This window comes from Bombus vosnesenskii, unplaced genomic scaffold (genome assembly GCF_011952255.1).
Source record: "Bombus vosnesenskii isolate JDL3184/JDL3185 unplaced genomic scaffold, Bvos_JDL3184-5_v1.1 scf7180000014442, whole genome shotgun sequence".
Classification (NCBI taxonomy): Eukaryota; Metazoa; Arthropoda; class Insecta; order Hymenoptera; family Apidae; genus Bombus; species Bombus vosnesenskii.
Genome location: NW_022883452.1, coordinates 181125 through 205937, shown reverse-complemented (window position 1 = coordinate 205937; position 24813 = coordinate 181125). Strand labels below are relative to the sequence as shown.

General features: G+C 41.7%; 1 protein-coding gene across 1 annotated transcript; it reads right to left on the bottom strand.

The window, feature by feature from the left end:
- Window positions 1-11822: 11822 nt before the first annotated feature.
- LOC117239860 (paired box protein Pax-6-like) lies at window positions 11823-23014 on the bottom strand. Its single transcript, XM_033505688.1, has 4 exons — window positions 22555-23014; window positions 17728-18017; window positions 13583-13670; window positions 11823-12438 (listed from the first exon to the last, which is right to left on the bottom strand). The coding sequence occupies exons 1-4, from the start codon at window positions 22625-22627 to the stop codon at window positions 11975-11977; spliced, it is 915 nt and encodes a 304-aa protein (XP_033361579.1). The 5' UTR covers window positions 22628-23014; the 3' UTR covers window positions 11823-11974.
- Between the last annotated feature and the right edge of the window lie 1799 nt (window positions 23015-24813).

Genomic DNA, 24813 nt, shown 5'->3' with positions numbered 1-24813 from the left:
ACGCGCGTTATAAATCCACGTACGTTCGCCGTTTCGCACGTTTATACATGATCCGCGCTCAGTTATTGTTACACGTAAGACATCGCCATTAATCTTCTCTTATCTTAATCTGCTCTTATATTCTCCATCGAAATTTCATCGAAATTCCTTCGTGTATCGTTTGACCGAAGAAATTACAACTGTCCCTGTTCTCGCCAAGAATCGTTAAGAAACGCGTCCTTGTTTAAAGAAATTATCCCAACTCTTCGATATTCCTCTGTCTTCTTTTATCTTCGTAGTCACTTGAAAAACTGATTTTCGACGCATAGTATCAAAACCTCGGTAAGGGGCAACGTGCGGTTATTCGCGACGATTCGCTTGGTTTGCGATGATGACGAAACGGCAGGCGGCGCGGCGGCGTACCCATCGACAAACCATATTCGCTCGCGTTCGCATACATACACACGCTACGGATATCTACGTACACATACGTATACATAGATAGCCGCGTAGACATTATATGTGAGGGGGTACCCGAAACGTATAAGAGGAACAGGCGAATACCCAAGTTGCTATTGAACCGATTTTGAGCAAATATCACTTGAAGCAGGTCGGGGAGATTCGCGATGCCGTAGTGACGGGGGTAGTTGGAGGTTGCTGAAAGAGCAAGGGAGGAAGGAGGAGGCTGAAAAGGGACTTGGAGGGGGTGGTAAAGGGACCAAGAGGTAAGGGTGCGATGCCAGGGAGGGAGGGGGGGGGGGGAGGTTGATGGGGAGCGACGAGGGGGCGGGTGGAACGGAGGCAGAGACAGGAGCAGAGAGCTCACAAGCCCTTCGGCAAATTTCATAACCGAACTTGTCGTATTTGCCCAGATTATTTCAATATATTCGACTCAAGCCGGGAATCTGTTTGCGAGCGAGTGTATGCGTGAATGGAACTTGCCGCGGTCGCCGCGTCCGCCTATGTGCGGTTCCTGTCTATCTTCGCGCTATCCTGTGTTCTTCGTCGATGAAACTACCTATGCGGTGGCGCGCTTCCTCGTCCAACGTGAGTCGCGCGTGTCGTTGATGCGGCTTTTTAAGGAAATTCCATGGACGCCTCGACAAACGTTTTCCCCTTGATAGGCAATCCATCCTTAATCTTGGCAGATTCTGTTTGTAAAAAGCGTTTGGTTCGGGACACAGATTCACGCAAGGGTAGGTAGGTATGCCCACTCTGCTCTGTAAGTAGCGATAGGAAGACGAACCGCGAGAAATTGCCACCGCGAGGATCACGGAACCGAGTTATTACATTTGGCGATCGCTGCCTCGTGCTTTCTATCGGCCGTACGGAAAGTTTAATAACACGGTTCTTTGGAAGGTTTGCCGGTATTTCGAGAGGAGATTTTCGAAGCAGAGGATTGGTTTCTGATGATGTTTTGGTAGATCGACGTTGGTAGTGGTTTCCGAGATTTACTTGAAGCATAAACTCTGATTACGAGAATGTTATTGCAGTTTATGTCGGAGGCTCGTCGAGCGTAGGAATTTCCGTCGTATTATACGTTAATGCTTAATTGTAATTCGTTTAATTTACAGGAATTTATTTCATAGCCACCTATCGATCGTGCATAATATAATTCATCCAATTTACGTGGAATTTAACCCAAGTAGGCATTTATTATGCACGATATCGAGTAGCTGATGAATATTAATGCTAATAAATGTAAATAGGAAATCGGTTAGACACGATCAAATTTATCCAAAACGGATTTATGCTTGCGAAGAAGAATTTCAAATAACCTATGATATTTAGCTGAAAAGGATATCGAGGAAAGAAAATATTAAACGCGCGGTGGCCGATCAATTTTGTTATTATTAGCGACTGGTTAGCCGGGATAGTTGGCAGATTGGTTGGTCGTTGATCCGTCAAATTGGCAGGAAATGGAGCGGCGGCTAATGCGAACGCGTGACGCATTCATGAAGTTGCGCTAATTAAATAAAAGGACAGGCAGATCGCGGAGGATGAGAATGTTGCCGGTCGTGCATAACGCGAGCACGTGTCGGCACGTGTGCACGCCTTTCCCCCAAAGGCCAATCCTACGTTTCCTATAATGTATTATTAGTCCGTGGAATGCGATATATATTAGTTTGGGAACCGTGGACAGATTCAGGAATCAATTAAATAACAATAGCCGCTCGTTAATCCCGCGTCGAGACCGCAGACGCGACCGTCTGTCCGGAACGATCCCGCGATCATTAATTACTCCTACTTTACTCCGTGGTTTACGCTCTTGGCGTTCTCCGTTTCATCGCGGTCACTGCTTGTTACTATTCAGATTTTCTATGTTTTCGATAGAATGCCTGGCAATTTAATAAAGCTGCAAATAGGAGAAAATTTGCCGAAAAATGAATTGTAACAAAACGTTGTGATCGATATTTCTCTAATATTGATAATTTTCTTCAAATTTGTATTATTACGATATGATGTTACACATTTTTATCTTCCAACTCGGATACAAGCCCCTTATTCATAATATTTCCTTCCTATTTGCAAGTTAAATTGCGTAAATCTTAATCATTGCTTCAATTCTTTCTAAACTTCGTTACTCTTTATTATTAATTTATTATTCTAACTGTGCAAGCAAAAGGACATCGTAAAATGTAATATTCCTGCTATAGCTAATCGAGTTTATATTACATGATTCATAAATGAAGCTCGAATTTCGTTTAAAGAAAGCACCAAATTAATTTAGACAGTTCGTACGTCTAATATCCAATACTTTTAAAATATTTAAGTTGGAAGAATTTCTAGGAACAAGGTTCGTCTCTTGCGGAATTACTGTTAAAAATTCATTTTTTCGTTAATCGTATCTTTCAGGTTGGAACGTTCCCAGAAAAGTTATAAAGATTCGAAAGAGAACTCGCGAAGAAACTAATGTTCGGTGATCGTTCGATGATTCTGTAATCGTGTTATCGATGCCACTTATAGCTCATCGATCGATCGTCTAGCTCATAGAAGCGAGAATACCCGAATTTCGGAACATGGGGCAGAAAACATGGAGCGAAGGGATCAGAATCGAGAGTTACTGTATAAGTAGCCCATCCTTACCCCGAAAAAAACCGGAAAGAAGGGGTAATAATTGACGACAGACAGCTGATTCGAGCTAAAATTAAATTCCCTCTCTCGACGACACGTTAGGCGGATAATCAGGATTCGAGGATCGCAGTAGACGGCAGCTTCCATTGTTTCATTCGATTTACACCCGTGCTCCATACCCATAATACAGAACCTGCAATTTACAGGAGAATGAAAAGTTAAGCCCGTGCAGAAGGCTCAGGGGTGGCGTGCAGACAATGGGCCCTGGCTTTAAAATCTCTCCGGCAAACAAATGGGAAAGCCCGGCTCAAAACGTAATTGAGATATTGAGATCTGATTAAGATGAAATCAATAACACGGGACCGGTTGCCGCATTTTGCCTCGTCCTACATTTTGTCTGTTCACGAATCTTGAAACGATCTCCGATAGCGAACGGTGGCTGAAGCGAAGGGTTGGGTCGGGGGTGGTGGCAGAGGAATGGCAGCTCCTGAATACTTTCGATTTCTCTCGACGAATTCGACGAGTTCAAAGCGCCACTGCTCGAGCACAAAAGGGTTTAAGGGCTAGCCGACGGAGTGTATTAAGTAAGGTTTTCAATGACGTCGATTCTTACCTACCTAAAAAGGTAAGCTGATAACGCGATAAAAGTAGCAAGGAGAAATTCTATGGAAATTAATAAACACGAACGATATCCACGTTGCGAACGTTATCGAATGTTGCAAGGTAATCAGATCTTGGATAAAAATTATAGTTGAGTTAAATAAAGCGTGATCGCGTTATAGCGTAACCGGAAGGGACATTTATTTATCTGTACATTCATGTAACAGAATGTTCGTATCGCAAATCGTCCGCTAGATATTGTATCGAAACGCTGAAACGAAGCACGCGAAACCTAGTGGCACGAAACAAAAAGCGCGTAAAAGTAGTGCATCTTTTCTCGTGTTGACCGGTTAGTTCGGCATCAGCCGTTGCGACTGCTTTCTCCTTCGCTCCTTTTGGGCATATTTAGCACGGGCGCTAGAGACCAGACAGAAGCTTGTAAGCTTACACCTCTCGAGGGGTCCCTTTTTCGGGATCTCCTTTTGGGACGACTGAAATTACAATAAAAGATACTTCTGTGGCCAAACACTGCGCGAACAGATTATTATACGACCCTACGACGTATATATGCGGACGTACACACCGGAGACGATGTATATCCATATATACCGGGTGTCTACATCTGCCGCGGCGCCGCAGGAGGTCGGTCATAGGACCCCATTGAGGAGAAAGGCCCTCGAAAAATCTCCTTCCACGCTTCCGTGCGGACGAGCCTGTTGTATTTTCGAGTCCAGACGATCGTCAGCGCCTTTGTACCGCCAATAAGAACGACGAATTCGTGCTGGATCTACCAATCGTCAACGAGAATTCGCCACCGTGCTCCCCTGCCTCCGTGTAATCGTGTAACCGACCCCCTTTGTCGCGGCTTTTCACACCGAGAGGCGCGTACATACCAGGACGACGCTTCTTTTTTATCCAGTATCGCTAATTATCCACCGAAATCCCCTTAAACGGCCATTAAACCCGCCCCTTAAACGGCCGTAAAAGCACTTTAGGACTAAACGGATACAGTACAGTACGGGTCCTTGCTCGATGTCTCTCTTCATCTTTCTTTGCAAGGTCTCTACCTTGCCGCGACTACCGCTCTAGGGCTACCGAGTTTGATAATGTCGCTCGACTTCTTACCGCGAATTCTTCAGGGATGAAACGACGGTTTCCTCGATATCGACAGGCCTTCGTGTTTCTTCGACGACATAAACGACGCATTAGGACGTCTTCGATTTTTTAATAGCCAGCTAAGTTTCGTGGAGGACAAGACGACGGTCAATAACTTCGCTAGCAAAAGAAAGGGATCAGGGTACAGCGAGACGTTCCTCTTTTCTTCTCCGTTTCTTGAAACATTCTCTGAAGAGCAGAACCTGAAGCGTTAATCAAATAGCGTAACGTCTTACTTTCGTATTCTAACGTGATACCAAGATCAAATAACAAGATATTTTCGTATAATTTGGATAATAACGAGATTTCATAAGTTACGTCTAGGTAACCGATACTTATCAGTAAATTCTCTTACGTAATAGTCTATGTTTGATAATAAAGTAAACGAAACTGTATCTATAGATTTTATAAATCACAAATTTTTCGATTGGCCTATTTTACGCGGAATTACGCAATTGGAAAAAAGAAGTTTAACATACAACTTGTAACGTATCGGTTCAATGATATAATTAGTTGCATAAATTACTAGATTATCATATAAGGGACCGCAGATCTCGATTTTTTTCCTTCACTTAAATCGACCAATGTGGAACAATACACACAGCGCAAACAAATCGCAGAATCAGAGCGACTTTTCGCGTAACCCGATTTTTCCACGTTGGGTAGCGAGCATTTGAAAAAAAAAAAGAAAAAAGAAACGAGTGAATTACGGTGCGATCTAAGGCCGGCTGATAAAAAGTATGTACAACCGCGCGACACAGATAATCAGCTTAATGTAATATAATATTACAGGCGAACCGAGAGACGGGGAACGGATGGTTTATCAAAGTGTACCCGCAGCCTTTCGTGTCTCACGCTTTATTAGATTGCACGCCGCCTGCTGGAAATTAATAGTACGATTAATTTATGACTACATATAAAATACGCCAAAGTCGTTTTTTCTTGCCGGCATACTTTTCCCTCGGCGAATAACGACGAAGGGCGTACACATTGTGAAACTTGCCTGTTAGACCCAATACGTATTTCTTGGTGTAATATCTTCTCCATTTTTTCTTGTTACAGTCTTCCTTTGATCGCAAAGTATCGATAGCAATCGGGTTAGTAACGCGATAAAATAGCTATAAACGATCGAAGATTGGTTCGAAGAACGCGTAGCACGATACATGGCGTAAAATTTGTTCTCCGGATCTATGAAATTTCGTCGCGTTTAGACACCTCACGGCCTCGTATGGGAGACGATGGAGGACCCCCGATGCGCGTCGTATACGTGCATGGCTTGATGCACCTTTTATCCCGCGAAAACCGCCTCATTCGAGAAAATTGATCGAGTGTGAAAGACCTCGTTCCACGATCCATTAGAATGCCGTGAGCTTTGATCTTTTCAACGAGCTAGAGCATCCGATCGGTCGGACCCCCTCTTCCTCCGCTCTTTTTCCTTCTTTTTTCCCCTTCCTCCATCCTTTTTTTCTTTTCTTTTTTTTTTTTCGTCATGAAAAGTGTCTTTGATGGAATCAACCTCGATCCTTTTTAAACTGGATCAGGGTACAACCTTTTAGCACGTCTTGATTTACTGTAATAACTTCTTGCGCTCTTAATCGAGCTGGATTAATGGACCACGATTTAACCAGGAATAAATCCCAACTCGTTACTATTAATTTGGAGGTTGTGTACTAATATTACAGATATAATGTTTCAAGTTTTGTCTTGATTGCTTGTAATAAAAGCAATTTTTAATCTATTAATGGAGGAAAACGAGTTAATTAAATCTATCAATCTCTTGGATCTAATCTCTCTAGTTCTAGATCATTTAGAATTTTACTTAAGTCAAAGATAAATTATCACGTATTTACATTCGCGAAGCCTAAAATTGATTTGATTTTATTAACTTTCGCTTCTGTGATTATAGGAGCTTCGGCTTAAAATTTTTTCCTCAAAAACGTCCCTATATTATATTACTGTTTTGTTTTACGTTCTAGATCATTTTATAAAACATGCAAAAGTAGAAATACGATAGTCGCGTTAGCAAGTTGTTAGAAAGTTGCAACAAAACAAGGTGTGCATTTAATAGCACCGAGTGTATTAACATGTTAGCTACCTTACTTTACGGCACAAAATGTTAATTGGTTCTTTTTCGATACAAATGTTCATCGATTCGATCAAAATTTACTTTTTTTTCTAGCCTGAAAATAACGACGAATAGTAAAAACGTCGAGATTAGAAGGAACAGAAAATATCCATGGACCGTGCAGGTATCTCAATTTCCCGGGGTGCAGGCGTATAGGGCGCTTACGATATCTGGTATAAGCCTATCGGCGTAAAAGCTATTATTGTCGGTCACCCTTGGAGGGGTTGAAAAGGCGAAAGAGATCGGCGTCGGGGGTTGCAGGTCGTCGCCTTGCTGTGCTCAGATGCCTTCTAATGGCCTTAATGAAGTGTGTATGCACCGTGTGTATAGAGTTAGAACGCAACGACACTAATTTTTAAGCATAATCGTACACTCAGCTTCACAACGTGTGAACACGAGCGGTTCCCAAAACCGTCCGCGTCGCCGGAACGCGTTTCTGCGTCTTCGCGCGGAATTTTTTACACCGCGGGTGTCCACGAATGTTCCATTGAAGTTTTGGGAATACTTTGGCCAGGAACTTCTCTGTAATTGGCTGTTTTTTTCTTTTTTTCCTCCTTCTTTTTTTATTATTTGCCGCCTGCTCGAACGGCTTTGTTATTTTGTACGATTGTGTTCCATCTGTCAGTACGAATTTCGATCACGTGGAATTTGGTACATTTAAATCCTGACGAATACTAGTAATGGCAGTAGCAGGTGGTACTAATACATACATATACATATATAGAATAATAACAATATGAATAAATAATTATTAACAATTAATTAATGTTGATACAATAGTAACTGTGCTGTAAAGATCAATAGTAGTAAATAGAGTATGAGTATGATGCCGATGAGATACGGTGTACCTATGACGAGTCGAAACTCGTAATATCTCTGAAAATGGAATGATTTTCCACAAGATAAAACGATAAACAATAGCTGTGCAATCGTATCACAACGGCTTCACGTTGCCTACAGTAAGCGCATCGTTTTGGTACAGCATCGTACATTATTATATCATAGTCCTATTTTCGAGTGGCTCGATGCTGCCTAACGAGTTGCAAATGTGAATACAATTTAAGCTTCGCGAAAGCTCGTGGGAACGAGAGGAAAAATCGTTGCACCTTTTCCGGGGAAATAAGGTAATTAAGTTGTGGGAGGAAACACAGGAAACCGGTTTATAATATGCTGTTCGTTACAGAACGAAAAGTAAAATAACTTTTAGATAGAATAATTTGATAGAATATTGGAATAATAATTAAAAAATCCGTTTCTCCCGACTGAAATGAAATTTGATCGGCAAGATTGATTTCAAATCTACGACTGACGTTGGAAGAAGAAATATTCTCCTCTTTGTTGCTTCGTATGGAAGCTTTGAATACAAAAGAACGTGGAAAAGGAAACGTGGAGAAGATAGAAATGGATATTTCCAAAGCACGAGAAACTCGAGGACCGTTCAGATTCCTCGAATTCAGGGCGAGTATCGAGTGTAAGTAGTACTCTATTGGGGAGAAGCGTCGGACAATAACGAAACGGGATAGGAATACACAGCGAGATAGAGAGACAAGTGATTTCAGGTTGCATGGAACGAAGTTTGCCCGTCGTTAATATTATGCGCCGTGATTTCGCGGAGGACAGGACAGTGCAATCAGTGAAAATCAGTTACTTAGCGTCTAGTGAGTCGTTGCGAGGAAAGAACAGGCGTTGAGAATAGGTAGTAATCTCGACGATGGAGGTTTATCACGGCAGATGGACTAATTGATGTCATTCAGGGTGTCATTAATGCTGGTGTTCTTGGACGTAGGTATCAGCGTAGCTAGTGATTTTCACAAGCGGAGAAATCTTTTCAGACCGTGCCATTTCTCCCGACTTTCCGCTTCTCAAGAACAGAGGAAGAGAGCAGGATGGAAAACGGGAAAAAGAAGACGGGGCGAAATAGAGATAGAGAGATATAGATAGAATAGAGGGCAGAAAGAGAGTAACGAAACAAACGTGTATGTGCAAGCGGAGAAAAGAGAGGGAGAGAACAACATAGTCGTGTTCGTGGGTGTCGAAGGCGGAAAAAGAGGGTGAGGGTGTAGGAGGGGATAGAAGTATGAAGTGAGCATATTACTATTGAGAATAAGTACCTGGCTTCGAGATGGTGGCTGTGCTCAGGGGAGAAGGTGGAAGGGGCTGAAGTAACGGCACACGGGGGTGGTACGTCGGGGGTACAAATGGGGTGGTACAATGGGCACTAATGGATCTCAAGCCGCCGCGAGAGGCGCTGCTTTTAATCTAATTGTCCTTCGTAGCCGTCGCGATCGCGATCAGTGGTATTCAACTCTGATCCCTCGTCCACGGCCCCTTAAAACATATGATTATACGCGGCGAGGAGAAAAAATATAAAAGGAACCAAAAGAGGAGAAGATGAACCACGCTTCTGCTTCGCGGCGCGAACTTGTAATGCCGGCAATTAAATTCCAACGAATAATAAACGTTTATTAAATTCCTGTATAGACTGTTTTATTAAAAATTCATTACATTCGGAATATCCCAAGTTCAGACGGAGACCGAGCAATTCGCAATGTTTCACGCCGTCAATGTTTCGCGAAACACCGCCAACCATCGTGCATCGCACACGCAAAATGAAGTTTTTCCCGCACCCTTTGTTTCTCGTTTTATCCGTTTGTAGCTCCGTGATTCGTGCGCGACCGAAGAAAATATTGAGTAAAAATTTTCCACCGATTCGACGAATGTTTTGACAGAGGAACGAACGCAATTTCCAAAGGGGAAAGAATTTGCCCGCGACCTGGTCGCTTAACCACTGGCGACTATCGATACCTAAGTGCATATCGTATGGAGACAAGTATAGGTGTGAATGCTTACGAATCGACACGATGAATGAAAGCAGGGCGAAAGTAGACCCGAAGCGTTTCTTTCTCCTTCTAGAGGTTCCATTTAGCGAAACTTTACAGCATTATGCGACACGGTCGTTGAGCTAAAACGCAAGGGGAGAGGAATTTCGAAAGCGTGCGAAGCATGTTCTTTCTAATGTTGCGAATATAAAATGTCTGCAAAATATCACGAGTATCGCACACGATCGTTCCTCTTGCTACCACATTTTCAGCGTTTTTTCTCCTGAAATAGAGCTATAACAATATTTTGCGATCTTTAAGAATCTCGTGAAGAAATATTGTTCTTCTTGTCTCTTTGTTTCTCCCATTCCACCGTATGTTATATTTTAAGCATAAAAAAAATTCTATTGATGCATGTTGTCAACAAAATTCCATAAAAAATTTTTTTTTCTTAACTAAACTCGGAAAATATAGTATATAAATTTCATAAACTAATCAGCGAATCGTAAACGTAATTCGTTTGACAAATAATTCTACCAATATTCTATTGCCTAACGAAAATGAAAGAAAACGAACAGAAACGAAAAAAGAAGGGAAAAGGGAGAAATAAAACTGAAATATCATAACAGGAAAGCTCGGTCAGGAAACAAACCGCAACGTTTCCCGCAAACCCGTGGCATTATCTGGTCGATCTTATCGAGACACGACGATGACGATCGTCCCGGCGCAGGTGGCGCAATAATTACTTCCCCTCGGTGCTTTTGCTCCCTCTACATCGACCACGGGCTCGTTCAATAACGATAACGATAATTGTCGCGCGGCAGTGTCGTCGCTACGCGCCTCGTCCTTACTGAAGATAAATTTCTGATAAGATGGATAAATTGGTTGGATTGTAATTGCCGTTGTGCGTGTTATACCCAGGATGAGCAATGTATACTACAGGCCAAGGCACGTGGGAAGGCGATCCGGTGAACAGAGCGAACGGGTGGTGCGATTAAATGCCACCGTCGATGTTTACAACGAAAGAGTCCGTGGGAATGGAGTCCGCCTCGCTTGCGTAGACGAGGGCGGAGACCGCAGTCGCCAGCTGCCCGATTCAGAATTCAGGAAATTGTCGTAACAACGCCAATACCAAATCTTTTCATGATTAATGGTACGGAAGCGATTTTGTCGCGTGTAAACTACGTTAACCGTATTCTCGCAGAGGGAAAATTATATAAGAGACTAATTTTGGGTGAAAATACGTTCATTAGCTGCCATTTGTGCCGTTGTGCTTTTGATATTAACTTCGATCGAAAGGACAGAGGCGTTGAGCTTGAAAAAGATCGTGGTTACGTGATATTGGAATTGAATTAGTTGGCTTAATAGACAACCATATGTATTGATTCTTTCTCTAATGACGCAGCCTGAAAAGGTAGTTAGGCAAAGGATTGCAAAAATGACAAGTTGGTAAATCTTAGTAGTGTCATATATTTCTCTCGAGATAATTAATTAACTACATATTTACACGAAGGAAACTATGCGTGATCTATATATTTATATAATGTATGTACGTTTGCGTATAGTACATGTATGTTACAAAACTTCTTTGTCCGCCAGATGATCGTCTCTTGTATGGTTTCTAAGAAATTGGATCGTCCGAGAAAGTTCGTGTTCAGCTCAATTTAGTTAGTAAAATGTCGTGAACGATCCCACGGTTTTGGCAAAAATTACCATCAACGTCATGTTCACGCGCTGAAGAGTACCAAAATCTAGTAATTTCCGAAACCATACAATAATCCATAGGGCTATTCATTAACCAATACCTTCCATATTGCATTTATACGTGTACATCAGTAATCGTTACTCAAAAAAGATTGAAAAAGAACAAAGGTGATAAGATGTATCACGATTACAAATAAGAAAAAATACCCTGCATCGTCAAAAAACCGCCAGCGGTTTCAACATCAACACTTTCCGGCTCAAATTAAACGTCTGTATCGAATAACTTGACAGACTAGCTTGTTGCGTTTCGTTCGAAGCGAGTGATCGCACGAAATTTGTTCGGTTCCAGATGGTTCGGTCTGAGACCCTAACCATCGATACTCCACTGATTTCATCCCTCATTGTTTTACTATGAAGTCAAGGCATTCAACAACGTCCAATCCAGCTCTTGTTTCAGCGTCTTCTATTCTCCGTCATATTTACATCAGGCCGCTGATAAATTTTCGAACTTGCACAGTTAATTATCCACTTTGCGTAAAACTTCCTCTGCCTTCACTCTGAGCACCTCCGCGCTTTGCCTTCTGATTTCATCGTCTGACGAAGCGGAATCCTCCTCCTTGTCATGCTTCGAACTGAGATTCTGCGGCAGACTCTGCATGCCTAAGTTCAGTGGATGTCCAGGTATGTGACTTCCAAGCGTGTGTCCATTAACGTTGTTGTGGTTGAGGGTCGAGGCCGGGTTCAAGCCGACCGGAAGAACAGTGTTCAGAGACGCCAGGTTTTGCGGAAGGGGTAGGCCAATATACTGAGACAGGATCGCGTGCAAGGGGGGCAGCTTTGGCGCGCTGGCCGGCCACGGCGGTGGGAACACCGGCGGGATGAACCAGGGAAAGGCACCCGCTGGTCCTGTCGATGGATCCGCACCTGGCACACCGCCGGCGGTTTGGAGCAGGCGGGCGTGAAGGGACAGCTCGTTGACACCTGCAATCATACCGTTTTTGCAGAGATTTTAGTTCGTTGCGAAAGTTTTTTCGACCGCCACGGGGTTGCTCCGTTTTGGCCGCTGAGGAGAATTAGCATTTCGCGATCCAACTGCGTCTTTGTCTCGATCGTTTGTCCAGAATCAATTGGCCGTTCGTTAAGAGCAATGGCTCTGATCGTGGCGTTTATTCTATCTGCTGGTTTCTTTTCTCGTTTCGGCTGTGTTTCGGTGTGATGGTTGTTAGATGTTCGCTAGTGACGTTAGATGAGAGGAAAATTCAGGAAGAGGAGGTCGTAGAGGAGAGAATCGAAGGAGAAACTTGCTTGTTCGGAAAGTTCTAAATGGTTTTTAAGAAAATCGAAAGGCAATGTATTTTCATGGACTGCACACTTTATCGCATGTTATGTGCTCATACAATCGAAAAATGTATGGTAACACATGTATTCGATAGCTTCATCGTTGAAAGAACTGCATGGAGACAAAAATAAATAAATACTATGCTATGTATAGCGAATAAAATTGATCATATTTTCTCATTGAAGAAGTAAACATTGTAGATTAAACCTAACATTTAGATAGTTGGTAAAAATTCGTGATAAAGGATCCTCTTCCAATCCTGTCAAATGCAATGCAAAACACATTCACTGTTAAAAACTCGACAAATTGTTTTAACAGATCGGGGGATGGGACATCTTGAACAGTCAATTAATTTTGGACAAAGCAGATCTGAAATTAGGTGTTTCGACTGAAGTAAAGATTTCATTGGTTTGTTTACCTAGAATCTTTAAAAAATTAACGAATGACTAAAATGATTAGATTATCCAAATTAAGATGGACGATCTATCGTTTTTCGAAACCAAAAATTTATCCGTTTCTTCCAGATAGCTGGCCGTAAAGTTTCACAGAGCACCAATCGGACCATTCATGAAAAATTAAACGATCAAGCTTCCGTCGCACGTTGTTCGCGTGTGGTAGCTACGATGGCCGACACTGAAATTAGATGTAATTGATGTTGATTGCATCTACCTTCCCTAACTTTCGCGACTCGTCTTTTCGCATATTAAATCGGCAGACCACGCGATTCTCCCGTATTGAAATAAAAAATCGAACGAGGAACAATTCTTAAAAGAGACGTGTACTCACCACTTTGTTCGACGTGCATAAAACTGGTGTCTCTGCCGAGTACTTTCTCCTTCTTACGCCATTTCGCACGCCGATTTTGAAACCAGACCTGCAATCATAAGAATAATAAATTTGATTTCATTTTAATACAACACTTGTAATGTATCGTAAAAACGTTTAATCGCCTGAATCATTTGAGATGTTTTATCTTAAAATATTGCCTTCAATTTAGATTTGCAAGGATTAATTATTCACCGATACAATATCATATCAGAAGAAAATATCGAAATATTTTGTCTTATACTTGTCTTATAATTGAAGTTTATGTTAGTGGTGAAACTATATTATGTTACAGATACAATCTGTCTGTGTCGGATCGCAACCATAATCCATACGACGAGTATGAGGAGAAATTATAAAGATTGATGAAACGAAATGGACACGGAAAATAAAATTATTAGAACCTACTCTGCATATGTAAATAGTGCGATTTTTCATTAGAAAATAGATAGGATGCAATCTTTTCATCCATTCCCTTTGTTCTGTATTAGGGGGACGATCGTCGTGTAAAATCATCGAATTATTTCTTAGAAGAAAATACGCGCGAGCGACGCATGAGAACCCCAGGCGGCCGTATCAGAACCAGCCAACAAAAGCTTGCTCTCGAGGTTGATTAAGCTAATTGTTAACAATTATCCTGATTTCCTCCGTACTCCTGAGTGGTAGCAACCCCTGCCCTCGCACCTCGCCGCCCCTTCGAAAGCCCCCAGCACACCGTTACCGCTGGCCCCGTTGCCATATAAATGCTTTCGCTTTCCGCCTGGGTTGCTCTGATTTTTCGTGGCCACTGGCAGATTCCGCGAGAAGCAGACAGAGAACGAGGGAGAGATTGCATTTTACATCCTGCCTCCATTGTGCGGAAAATCCAGTGTTTTTCAGTCGACGACGTTCGTCGCCATTGATCCAATACGCGTAGATCGTTCGATGATATCTATTGCATCTGGATCGTAATTTCGAAGATGTTTGCTCGAAGATTTTTCATAATTCGTTCCTGAATGATTAGACACACGCGGTTCGAACCAATTCGAAATTATTAGACAGACATGATACAGATTGGAAAAGGATTGTAATTAACGTGTGTGTAACGTTGGAAATTACCGAGAATATTTCGAAATAGAAATTAGGAATATCGTTGATAGAAACTGGAAATCAAGGAAAGTTTTGAAAGTGACTTGGAACGTTCAGTTGAACGGAGGAGGAGCTTGGAGGAAGGGAAAGAGGCGAACGTCGCGAGGCTGGAGAAGGAAATTCAATTGCCTAATTGCTGTTAATTATTTAATCGCTCCTGAATACCCCGCTAACGCCTAAGTGCTCGCAAACCTTGCAGCGCGTCGTTTAACCGACCCAGCGCGAACCCGAAAGTTTGAATCCCCCCATCTACGGTCCGTACAATCTCGGTGTAACGTTTCCACCGCCGTCTCTACCGCAAATTTCCTGTCGACGCTCTCTCTTACTTGTTGAAAGCACCAGAGCCAACATTTTTCCTATGACCTTCGAAATTCCATCTATTACGACCTTCTAATATAGTGTTACAAAATAGTAGATATAAAAAGAACGCTCAACCTGTTAACCGGCTTATTTATTACGTAAAAATGAACTTGAAAATGAATAAAGACAGATTGACTTTATGATATAATTTGTTTTTGACAGAAATAAAATGACGCGTAAAAAACAAGAATTATTTAAATACCTAATTTGAAATTTGCATATCCACAAAATTAGCAACCCTAACGGTAAATTAATTTCTCTTCTTTGGGTAACAAATGAAATTTTACTGGATGTGAATAGTTCAGTAATGTATTTACTCTGTTGTAATGTATGTATTTCATATTTAATACGAAAAAGTAATTTGCTCATCGTAATATACTTACAATGAAATAAGCACTAAATGAACATGGATATCACCATTACGGTGTTTCCATGATCGAACAAAATTTTGGTTACGAAGAAGATAATTCCTTCTGTTTCGCACGTCTCTCGAGACGCGGAGCGTCTTTTGTTCTAACTGCGATTAAAAAATCTCTTTGAATCGATAAACAAACACCGTAACAAAAAAGCGAAAGCTAGAAGGCTCGACGCGACGCGTCTGTTACGCGGGGAATGGGAAGCGGGGCAGAAACGATTCGCGATTCCATTACCATCCAGGCCGATCGACGATCGAACACGATACATCGGCCGGCCATTAATACCGAAAAATGGGTAATTTCGCATCTGGAATTGAGGGCGGCGTGGGAGGAGGAGTAGCGGAGGATTTCCTAGATTGAAATAAAGTGGCCGTGGCACCACTGCGCCGCGGCGGATCATTTAGCGGTTTTGTCGAGCGACGGCCAATTGCCGGCATTGTCGCTTGGCTGTACCACAATGGGCCAATCGGAATGCTCTCTGTCTCTTTTCAACTGCACGCCACCCTTCGACGACGGCACCATCCACGACCCTTCTCTATACTCTACATATACACACACACATATATATATATCTACTATCTATATATGTATATATATATATATATATCTACACACACACACACACACACACACACACACACACACACACACATATACACAGTGCTCTTTCTTACTCTCTTCTTCTCTCTTTCGTGATCAATCCCTTCTTCCGCCCCGCTTCAATTCACTGTTTCATTCTAGCTAAGAAGCTCCACTGTTCGTCTCCTTGTTGCACGTACGAGCGAGGGTGCCATGATGGTTACGCTAATCGTGTAACCGATTTCCATCCATGGAAAAGTCATAATTTATGGGAGCGTCGCCAATACTTCAGTTCAACCCCTCTTCTAGTCTCCATCGCCGACGACATCGTCGTGTGCCGATTCTACGTCACGTAATTCGGACTCGTTTCGTGAATGATCGAGTGATAATGTTGGTGAACCCTAGGGCTGATATTTATTTGGGTTCGTGATCAAATTAACGTGGTCAAAAGATTTCCAGCCGAGGACCTTTTTCGGAGGGAAAGAATATTGTAGAATACGGGGAAATTAAAGAATACATCGATATCGAAAACGAAGTTTTCTCTGTCAATTTTTAGAATCGACATTTAATCAACCTAACGTGAACGACGAAGTCATAAGGAAACGCGTTGGATAATTATGTCGAGGTTATTTCTTTGAACCTTCAAACCGATTAAACAATTTGAATCGTTTGAAAATTATAATTGCGCATGTAAATCTCTTTCCCTTCTTTCTCGTCTATCTTTTTTTCGTTTTTCACTTCTTCGTTCTTTTCTTTTTTTTTTTTTTTAGTTCATAAATTCAGTTTCTTTTCGCTCCCCTTTTTTATTTTTATTTTTTGTTTTCACTGACGTCAAAATATGTGCAGGTGGTGCTCTCTCACAGCCGTTAAAAGGCACGGCTGGAAAATAATTTCAAAGCAGATTACGACCCCGTACGCTCTTTACCGTTCGACTGGCTCGTATAAAATTAATCCCTGTAGCATGAGTATGGTTTGGCGCGTCTTTCGCGAAATTACAGACGTCGAAGAGAAGCGGCAGATTTTCGGTACAATAGTATGTAATTAGTTGAGAGGCCGGCGCTGAAGTTGCGGCTCATTCACCAACGGCTTTCGTTCGAATATCAAGCTTGAAAAGCTTGCGGTGCGCATACACAGTTTTAAAGACAATTTCGAACATCTTGGCTAGTATAATCTTATCGAGCCGTGGTTAACGTTGAAAGAAATATCCTACGACGCACATTCAACAAATTCTTTCTTCGATCACGAAAATTACTTTGTGCGTAAATAGATTTAATATAAATACAAGAATACAGCTCTGGAGTCGTTAAACAATTGTACATATAAAATTTAAATTTCTTAAAAAATGTATGGTTTGCTATGATACGCTACCTACGTTTTCGTACTGTACAGTGGGCAAGTTAAATAATATATATATGCTTAATAATTTATAGCTGAGAATCTTTTATAAGACAGAATAGCGAATTAAATAAATTGTGTCAGATGTTTTGGTACTAATTTTATAATATCAGCTATTTTTGCATTTAATTAAAAAATATTTACTTATCATAGTCCCCCTTTTCGGAAGTTAGGCTATCAGCAATGAATAATGAAAGTAATCAGTTTCGATTAAATAATTGAACTCACCTGCACCCTAGCTTCGGAAAGATCTAACCTCATCGCGAGTTCTTCTCTGGTGAACACATCTGGATACTGTGTGTTTCCAAAGGCCTTCTCGAGCTCGTGCAGCTGGTACGTGGTAAACGTAGTGCGGGACCTTCGAACCTTGCGTGGCCGATCCGATTCTCCTAGATTTAACCGGTCCGACTCTCCTAGATTTAAAGGGTCGTGCAGGCCATCGTTTATCTGATGATCACTCAGATGACCGAGTTCTGTATCTCCGGCATCACCGATGGCATCGGACGACGTCGCGTGATCTGCAAACAAGAACGAAAAGACTAATTCACTTCGAGTTCGGATCATTCAACGAATTAAGACGTTCCTTTTCCTACAATTCTTTATGCGTCATTCGACTAAACCATTGCTATTAGAAACTAAATTTATTTTCTAATTGGCTAAAATCAAATACATCGAAATACTACTGAAGATCTTTTATATTTTTACTTTCTGAGCTTAAAGTACACAATATTTCCTTCTTCTTGCATTATTGTATTATAATATCTTGTAGTATACATCACAGTTTAATTATTCTATACAAATCTGTGGTTGAATTACAAAGTGTAGAAGCTTAACTGATTCAAATAACTCTACCTTATTATCATTGCGGTGTTAAGCGACGATATTGGTCTTTAAATCGTTAACGTCTAGATTCATCGCGAGGTATAGTGAAATAGAGACATCAACCGATGGCTGGTGTTAAAGGGCCAGGGATCGTATTGAAGTTCGGATAGATACGCGTATCAAACGGTAGCGCGGGCCTTCGATACTTGAGCGGAAGAGAGGATCGGGGCGATTAAGCTAAATCGTCAGCGCTGCCAAAACGAAATTGACGTTCAGTTGATATACACAAGCGACGAGAAACAGCGAGGAGCACAGCGTGAACACTGGCGCGGGAGGAGGTGGAGGGGAGTGTGCGAGGGACAGAGAAGGGTTGGAGATGCTGCGGGGTCGGTGTGGGTGCAATTTCATTTTTAAGCCGCGCAACGACTGGACGCCGATATACGCCCGATACGCCGATCATGTCCGATCGGCGGATTTGCCAATTTTAAGCCTCACCCGGCGCTTCATTTTTTGTACATCCGCCTATATATGAAATATAACGCATCGATGCGAACCTGTACATTATACGTACACGCTCGATAGTACTTAAAAACCGTTGCCGTCAGTGATTAGCAAATATCACGAGTGCATGTCGTACACCGGTGCCCCCCGCTCGTTCGAACCCCCCTTACGATGCAACAACCCCTTGCACGTAGCGAACGCGTATCACACGCGCCCGTTTCTCTGACCCTTCCTTCTCCCTCTATCTAACTTTTATTGCCCCTGTCGCCTTTTTCACTCGCTCTCTTCTTCCGTCTCTATTTGTGTCTGCTTTGTCGTCTTTTCTATGAACATCTACGTCGACCGAGTTTAAAGAGCTCATTAGAGTATACTACACGCAGAATGTAGTATGATATTTTTTTGTAGACTGTTCCGCAGCGGGAAAGATGCTTATGATCTCTTTAAAAGCGCGTGTTGATAATACTTTAGGTGTTTATTGACAAGAAAAAATTGTCGAGTGAAATTGTATCGGCTCTTTATCATGCAGTTAGGATTTTACTTGCTTGGTGAAGATAGAACATATTTATAAAACGAGACTTGTGTTCCATAAGTTTCAAGTTGCGTTATTTATAAAATTTTCTTCTGAAATTTCATTCGCCTTATTACTGAACTAGTCATGTGATACGTAAAAGAATTTATTATAACCTGTAACCTGTAAAATTTCATTGATAACATTGATTCAATCGTGCAAGACTATAGAGTTATAGGAACGACCACGAGTAGAAATAGTGTCCTCTGTAACGTGTTTTAATCTAGAAAATCCTAGGTTCATTAGCGGAATCTATCTAATTAGACAGGGCGACGCTTTTGATCTCATCAACATCGACCACGAAATTAGATAACAACGCGATAACGACCACCGCAGGTAACTTACAAAGTTCCAATATCAGTATCTCATCCTTGTGCGCCGCTTCCATCATCCTCTTACACACGTTTGCTTGAACTAATTAGAAGCGCATTTACTACTCGTGCGTAATAACGCTAATCCTACTTTTCGGTGCCGCTCTAACTGCCAGTTGTTATAAATTGCGAACGAAGCGAATTGTTCGAACTGGCACGCATGTCGACTCTCTTTCTCCCTATGCTGACAAAGAGATAAAGATACGAGGAAGAGAGAAAAGAGTGATACGTGCGTGCATATGTGTGTGCTTGTGCGCGTAATCGCACTAACATTTACGCAAATAACGTACGGATAATCCACAGTGAATAGAGAGATTTTTATGTTTTCATGCTAGGGGTACAATGGGGCACCCACTTGATGCCTAACTCTCCGCTGCTTTTTATTAAATCTGCGACCGACCGATAGGGGTTGAGTCGGAGAGGGTGGCCCGGAAAGGCAGTTCGCGGCGCGAAATTAAAGATTTATTTACCGTGTTACGCTGACCACATGCCTCGATATATCTTTTTCATCGATACCAGCTCCTCAAATTTATCCTTTAATCGAAATCTTTCTAAGCTCGCATCGAGGAAACGTTCAACGTAATATGGAAGACTGAGGTTTGGAATCTAGGATCTTTGCTGGACTTCATTTCGATAATACGAACCTATTCGTCAAACATGTACAATAAGATTCAGTAAAGAAAATTCAGTAATATAGAAGATTGAATTTGTTGGTTCGGAAAGCTACCTAAACTTCGATTGATGTTTTTATCAAATGAAGAAATATTATAGCTGTGTATATGAAACGCACAAACTAGACCAAAAGTAATAAACCAGAGAGAACGATTTCGTCTCTGTAAATCACTGTATCAAAGGAACGAAAACGAAATTCTCCGATTATTTTCCATTTCTCGACGAATCTAGATTCTGTTGATCCACGAACCGAGAACGTGTCGATCTGTAGGTGACACTCGGCGAACCGTATCAATGGACACTCGATGCACGGGTATTGTCAGACGCATTAATTATGTTAGACGACTGTACGATCGAAATCCGCAAACACATCCTGATTTCTGCACGCCACAATCGGGACGGGCCAATAATCGGTCCACCTGTATACAGTGATCATCGACTGTATTCCTACTTGTGTACTCGCATGTATCATGAAACATACGTAAGCACGTAAACCAATTCGTAATGTATGGAAATTTGATCAAGCAGGAATCGTCGTAATTAACGACTACCTGAGAAAGAAAAATGAAAAGAAATTGTCTGTATAGAAATGTACATAGCTTTCCTTTGTATTTAGTAAATCCCTAAACGTTGCAGATAACGAGTTCAGGATAGCTCATGCCCCACGTCTTGCTGAACAAGATATATTTCGCTAGAACGGATTACACAAGGTCCGGCTTTACGCTGAAAATCTAATAAAATCCTTAAGAGGGTTTACGGGTAATACGTTCACCGCTAAACTGGTCGGGATAATCCTTTACGGAGCAAAAAATCACCGTACCACGAGTATCTTCGCGGAAATTTAATAAGTGTAGCTTTACGCGAGGTTGATTAATCTTCTATGTGTGTCAGTGGCTACGTATCGGTATAAAATACGAATCTACGATTTTTCTACGAAGATTCACGTGACTACTGGTACACTGGCGGAACAGTTTTCCCTTATTCCGTTAATCGCTTTATACTTTCATAATTGAAGAAGAGAAAACCCCTTCTTTGTAACGTGTTAATAGTCACATCGTGTTTTAAAGCGTCTTTTGATGTCGTGTCGTGGCGCAGTTATATAACGTCCTGACTCGTGTATAGAAATGACTCTCCATAATTTATCGCGAAACAGCGAAAGCAGCACGTGGCGCGAAGTAGGAATTAACAATATTATACGTAATCGTGATTTTTTCTTGAGAAATTCATTGTTGGATATGTTTTGATGAAATAATTGCGTGTTCGTGCGTTTGCACGGGGAGCTCCCACGTAAAATGGCCTCGCAAACAAACGTGCACATGCAGCGGTGCTGGGTCGTTCGCGTGCTGTAAGTCACGTTGTAAATTTACATCGCGCTGATCGTCGCTATAGATTCGAACTTCGACCTAATTAGCCTTTTTACGCTTACGGCAATTAAAGTTACGTACGCGTAACGAAGCGGAGAAGCTGAGAAACTGGAATTTTTCCTAACACGATGATTAACGTGCGTATTACGTAGATTAGAGAAAAACGCAAACTATAGGCAGAAAACTACATAGAAGATCGATCGGTCGATCGATGTTAACGATTTTAAAAATCGGTAAAACGCCATTTGCTAAATTGCCATACAATTACGTCGGCCTATCTGATGCGGCTGGTCGATGGGTTAAGATAGATAACCCACTTTGTTTTAGTTAGAAGGAAACTTTTTATCGCAATCGTGACCAGATCGATGCGGCAGTAATAAAATGTTGGTAAATGAGACCTTAGTTTACTTAACGATATTAGATACTAGATAATAATACAATATTGCTCGGCGAGTTTGTGGAAGCCGCGCGGGTGTTTCGCGGCGAGTAAATAGAAACTAACAGGCCCGGACCGTCTCATTTTCAACGTTATAGCTATTTTGTTTGGAATAATTACTGTCTAAATAAGTTCAAATGTGACAAACGAGACGAGAACGATAGAGTATTTTCGATTGGATTCGTTAACTGAACTCGCACAACCCGACGACAACGATCTGACGATCCTAAATGCAACGATCGACGACGTTAACTTCATTTTTATTCGCCACTTTCTTTTACGTGATTATAGGAGATACACGAAGAAAAATAAAGATCTTACCTTCGTCCTTGCCGTGTCCTAATATCTGATCGATGCTGTACACGTTCCTCTTTTGATTATAAGTTTGCGCCATTCTTCTTCGCGGCAGCGTCGCCGGAAATTGCAGTTGAAATCGCAAGCCAAATAGCTATCGGATGCAGCGTTCGGTACACGATAGTTCACTGACGACAGATCCTCTCTTATCGGGTATACCCGATCAAGAAAATCGTATTTCCCGCTGTTGATTTGCAGATAGATGGAGCTTCGTGGGAGAACGTTCTTTTTGGCGCGAGTGAGAGAAAAGGGAAATACACGTTGAGAAAAAATACGCGCGTGTAAGGTAACTGAACGATGAAACGAAGAATCGAAGGAGAATAGAGAAATGGATAGAGAAAAGGAAAGAGAAAGACGACGGAGCGTCGGTAGTTCCACGCGACTCTGACTTCGAAAAGAAAATGCGCCAAACGACGGCGCACCACGAACTGGCTCGTCGGACATGAAAGCAGCCCTTAATATCGCATACAGTCGCCCCACCTCGCATCCCCTAACACCGCCATATTAGCCTCCCCGCCAATGAGGGCGCACGCTTCTCACCCAAAGCCACCCCGTACTCGGGGCTTGAATGAGACCTGGGCGGGGAATATTTTGCCCTTTCCGCGTAAATCCCCGGATTTTTTTCCACCTCCTCTTCTACCCCCTCCCTATTCGAATCTTCCTCCTTCAATCCGATCCTCTCTCACCCTGTGTCCATCTTCGTTCATCGTGCCCTCATCCCTTTATCTGTCTTTCCAATCCACCTTTCTCCCTCGCGCCGTTTCGTATTCCATCCATTGCCGCGATATTTTCTTCCCCTTCCTTGAGAATGTGAGATTATTTACCGCGTTCTTCGGATGTACACGAATCTCTGTAATCGCAATTAATCTTGCTCCTCCCGCGTGGTTATCTGGCTAAAAGTAGATACAATGTTTTAGAGATTTCCTTTTTTTATTTTTCTTCATTCTCCGAGAGAAAAGAAAAAGTTCGTCAAGGTTTAATTTCTTTAATTTGACTATCGCTAATTGTCAGCCTAAATTTGGTCGCTGTAGAAATTTTCAATTATTCCAGAAAATTTGAAAAACGATACGCTACACAAGCGCCATATGCCCGACAATTTATTTGTTTGCCAGTTTGTCCTTAGACAAGTTTGTCCTCGGACAAACCTAACGGTCACATCAGGTAACCCAGAAAGATACTGTAACCCCATGCTTTCAACGTAATTATGAGAAATAAGATCGCCTATGTAGATCGTGCCTATTCACGAGAACCATTCGAAAATTTGCTAACGATTATCCTGCTTATTCTAAGACAACACCTTCCGATGCACAGTCTGGATGGAATCAGCAGTCTAATCTCTAAGACGTGGTTCAAGCCTGGACAAGGGAAGGGACACGCTCTCGAAACCCTGAACGTCCGTGTTACTTTGCAAGATTTCATCCATTCTGTGAAATCTCTCTTCGCAATCTGTCCTCATTGACCTGCTGTTAATCCGAAAAATTTCCGAAAACTTTCGTCCATTCTTTCGCAGATCGTTACTTTAACAATAAGTCACTTCGATTGGCGCGACGAAACGATCAAACGAAGCAACCTGTTGGTTTTCGGATAATTGTTATTTTAAAGGCATTGGCATCCTTTTTGCTGTACCTGCGATTATAAAAGACAAATATTATTAAACAAAATAGCCCTCAAGTTAATTTTTGTAGCTAGACTGCGAACGTTCATGAAAATTCTTATTTTTATGAACATAACTGAAGAAATAGAACCAAAGTAAAGACTTGTTTCGTACTTTAAATATTCCATACACTTTTACGTATTGTGTACTTACTGTCTACGCATTTTTGCACCTTTAAATTTGCTCACAAATGGACAAACATGCGTGGTTGGTTTATAACACGACGATTCGATAAAATTAAGTTGTAAATACAAAATATCTATACTAAGAGGTTAAGATTAAATATAACTATATTTAATTCGTTTCAGCGACTTTTAACGTGATTTTTGGAACGATAACGTTACGGGTCGATAATAGGAACGCAATAAAGATGGCGATCGTAAATCGTTTATCGGGCAATAAATGAGAACCGCGGCGAGTATTCGAATATCTTTTATGCCCGATGGTGAAATAGTTCGTTTCTCTTAATTTAATGTTTGTCTCCGACGCGTTTGCGTGTAATTTTACAAAATACGATCGCATGCGACGACGCAGCCCGCTTAAACGAATTTAACGGACTCGTGCGTTTAACA

Excerpts from the sequence above, each read along its gene's own strand:
- LOC117239860 (XM_033505688.1), bottom strand. The coding sequence starts at position 22,627 with ATGGCGCAAACTTATAATCAAAAGAGGAACGTGTACAGCATCGATCAG. Across the intron at positions 13,671-17,727 it reads TTTCCGAAGCTAGGGTGCAG|GTCTGGTTTCAAAATCGGCG; the intron begins GTGAGTTCAATT and ends TTATGATTGCAG. Across the intron at positions 12,439-13,582 it reads TATGCACGTCGAACAAAGTG|GTGTCAACGAGCTGTCCCTT; the intron begins GTGAGTACACGT and ends GTATGATTGCAG.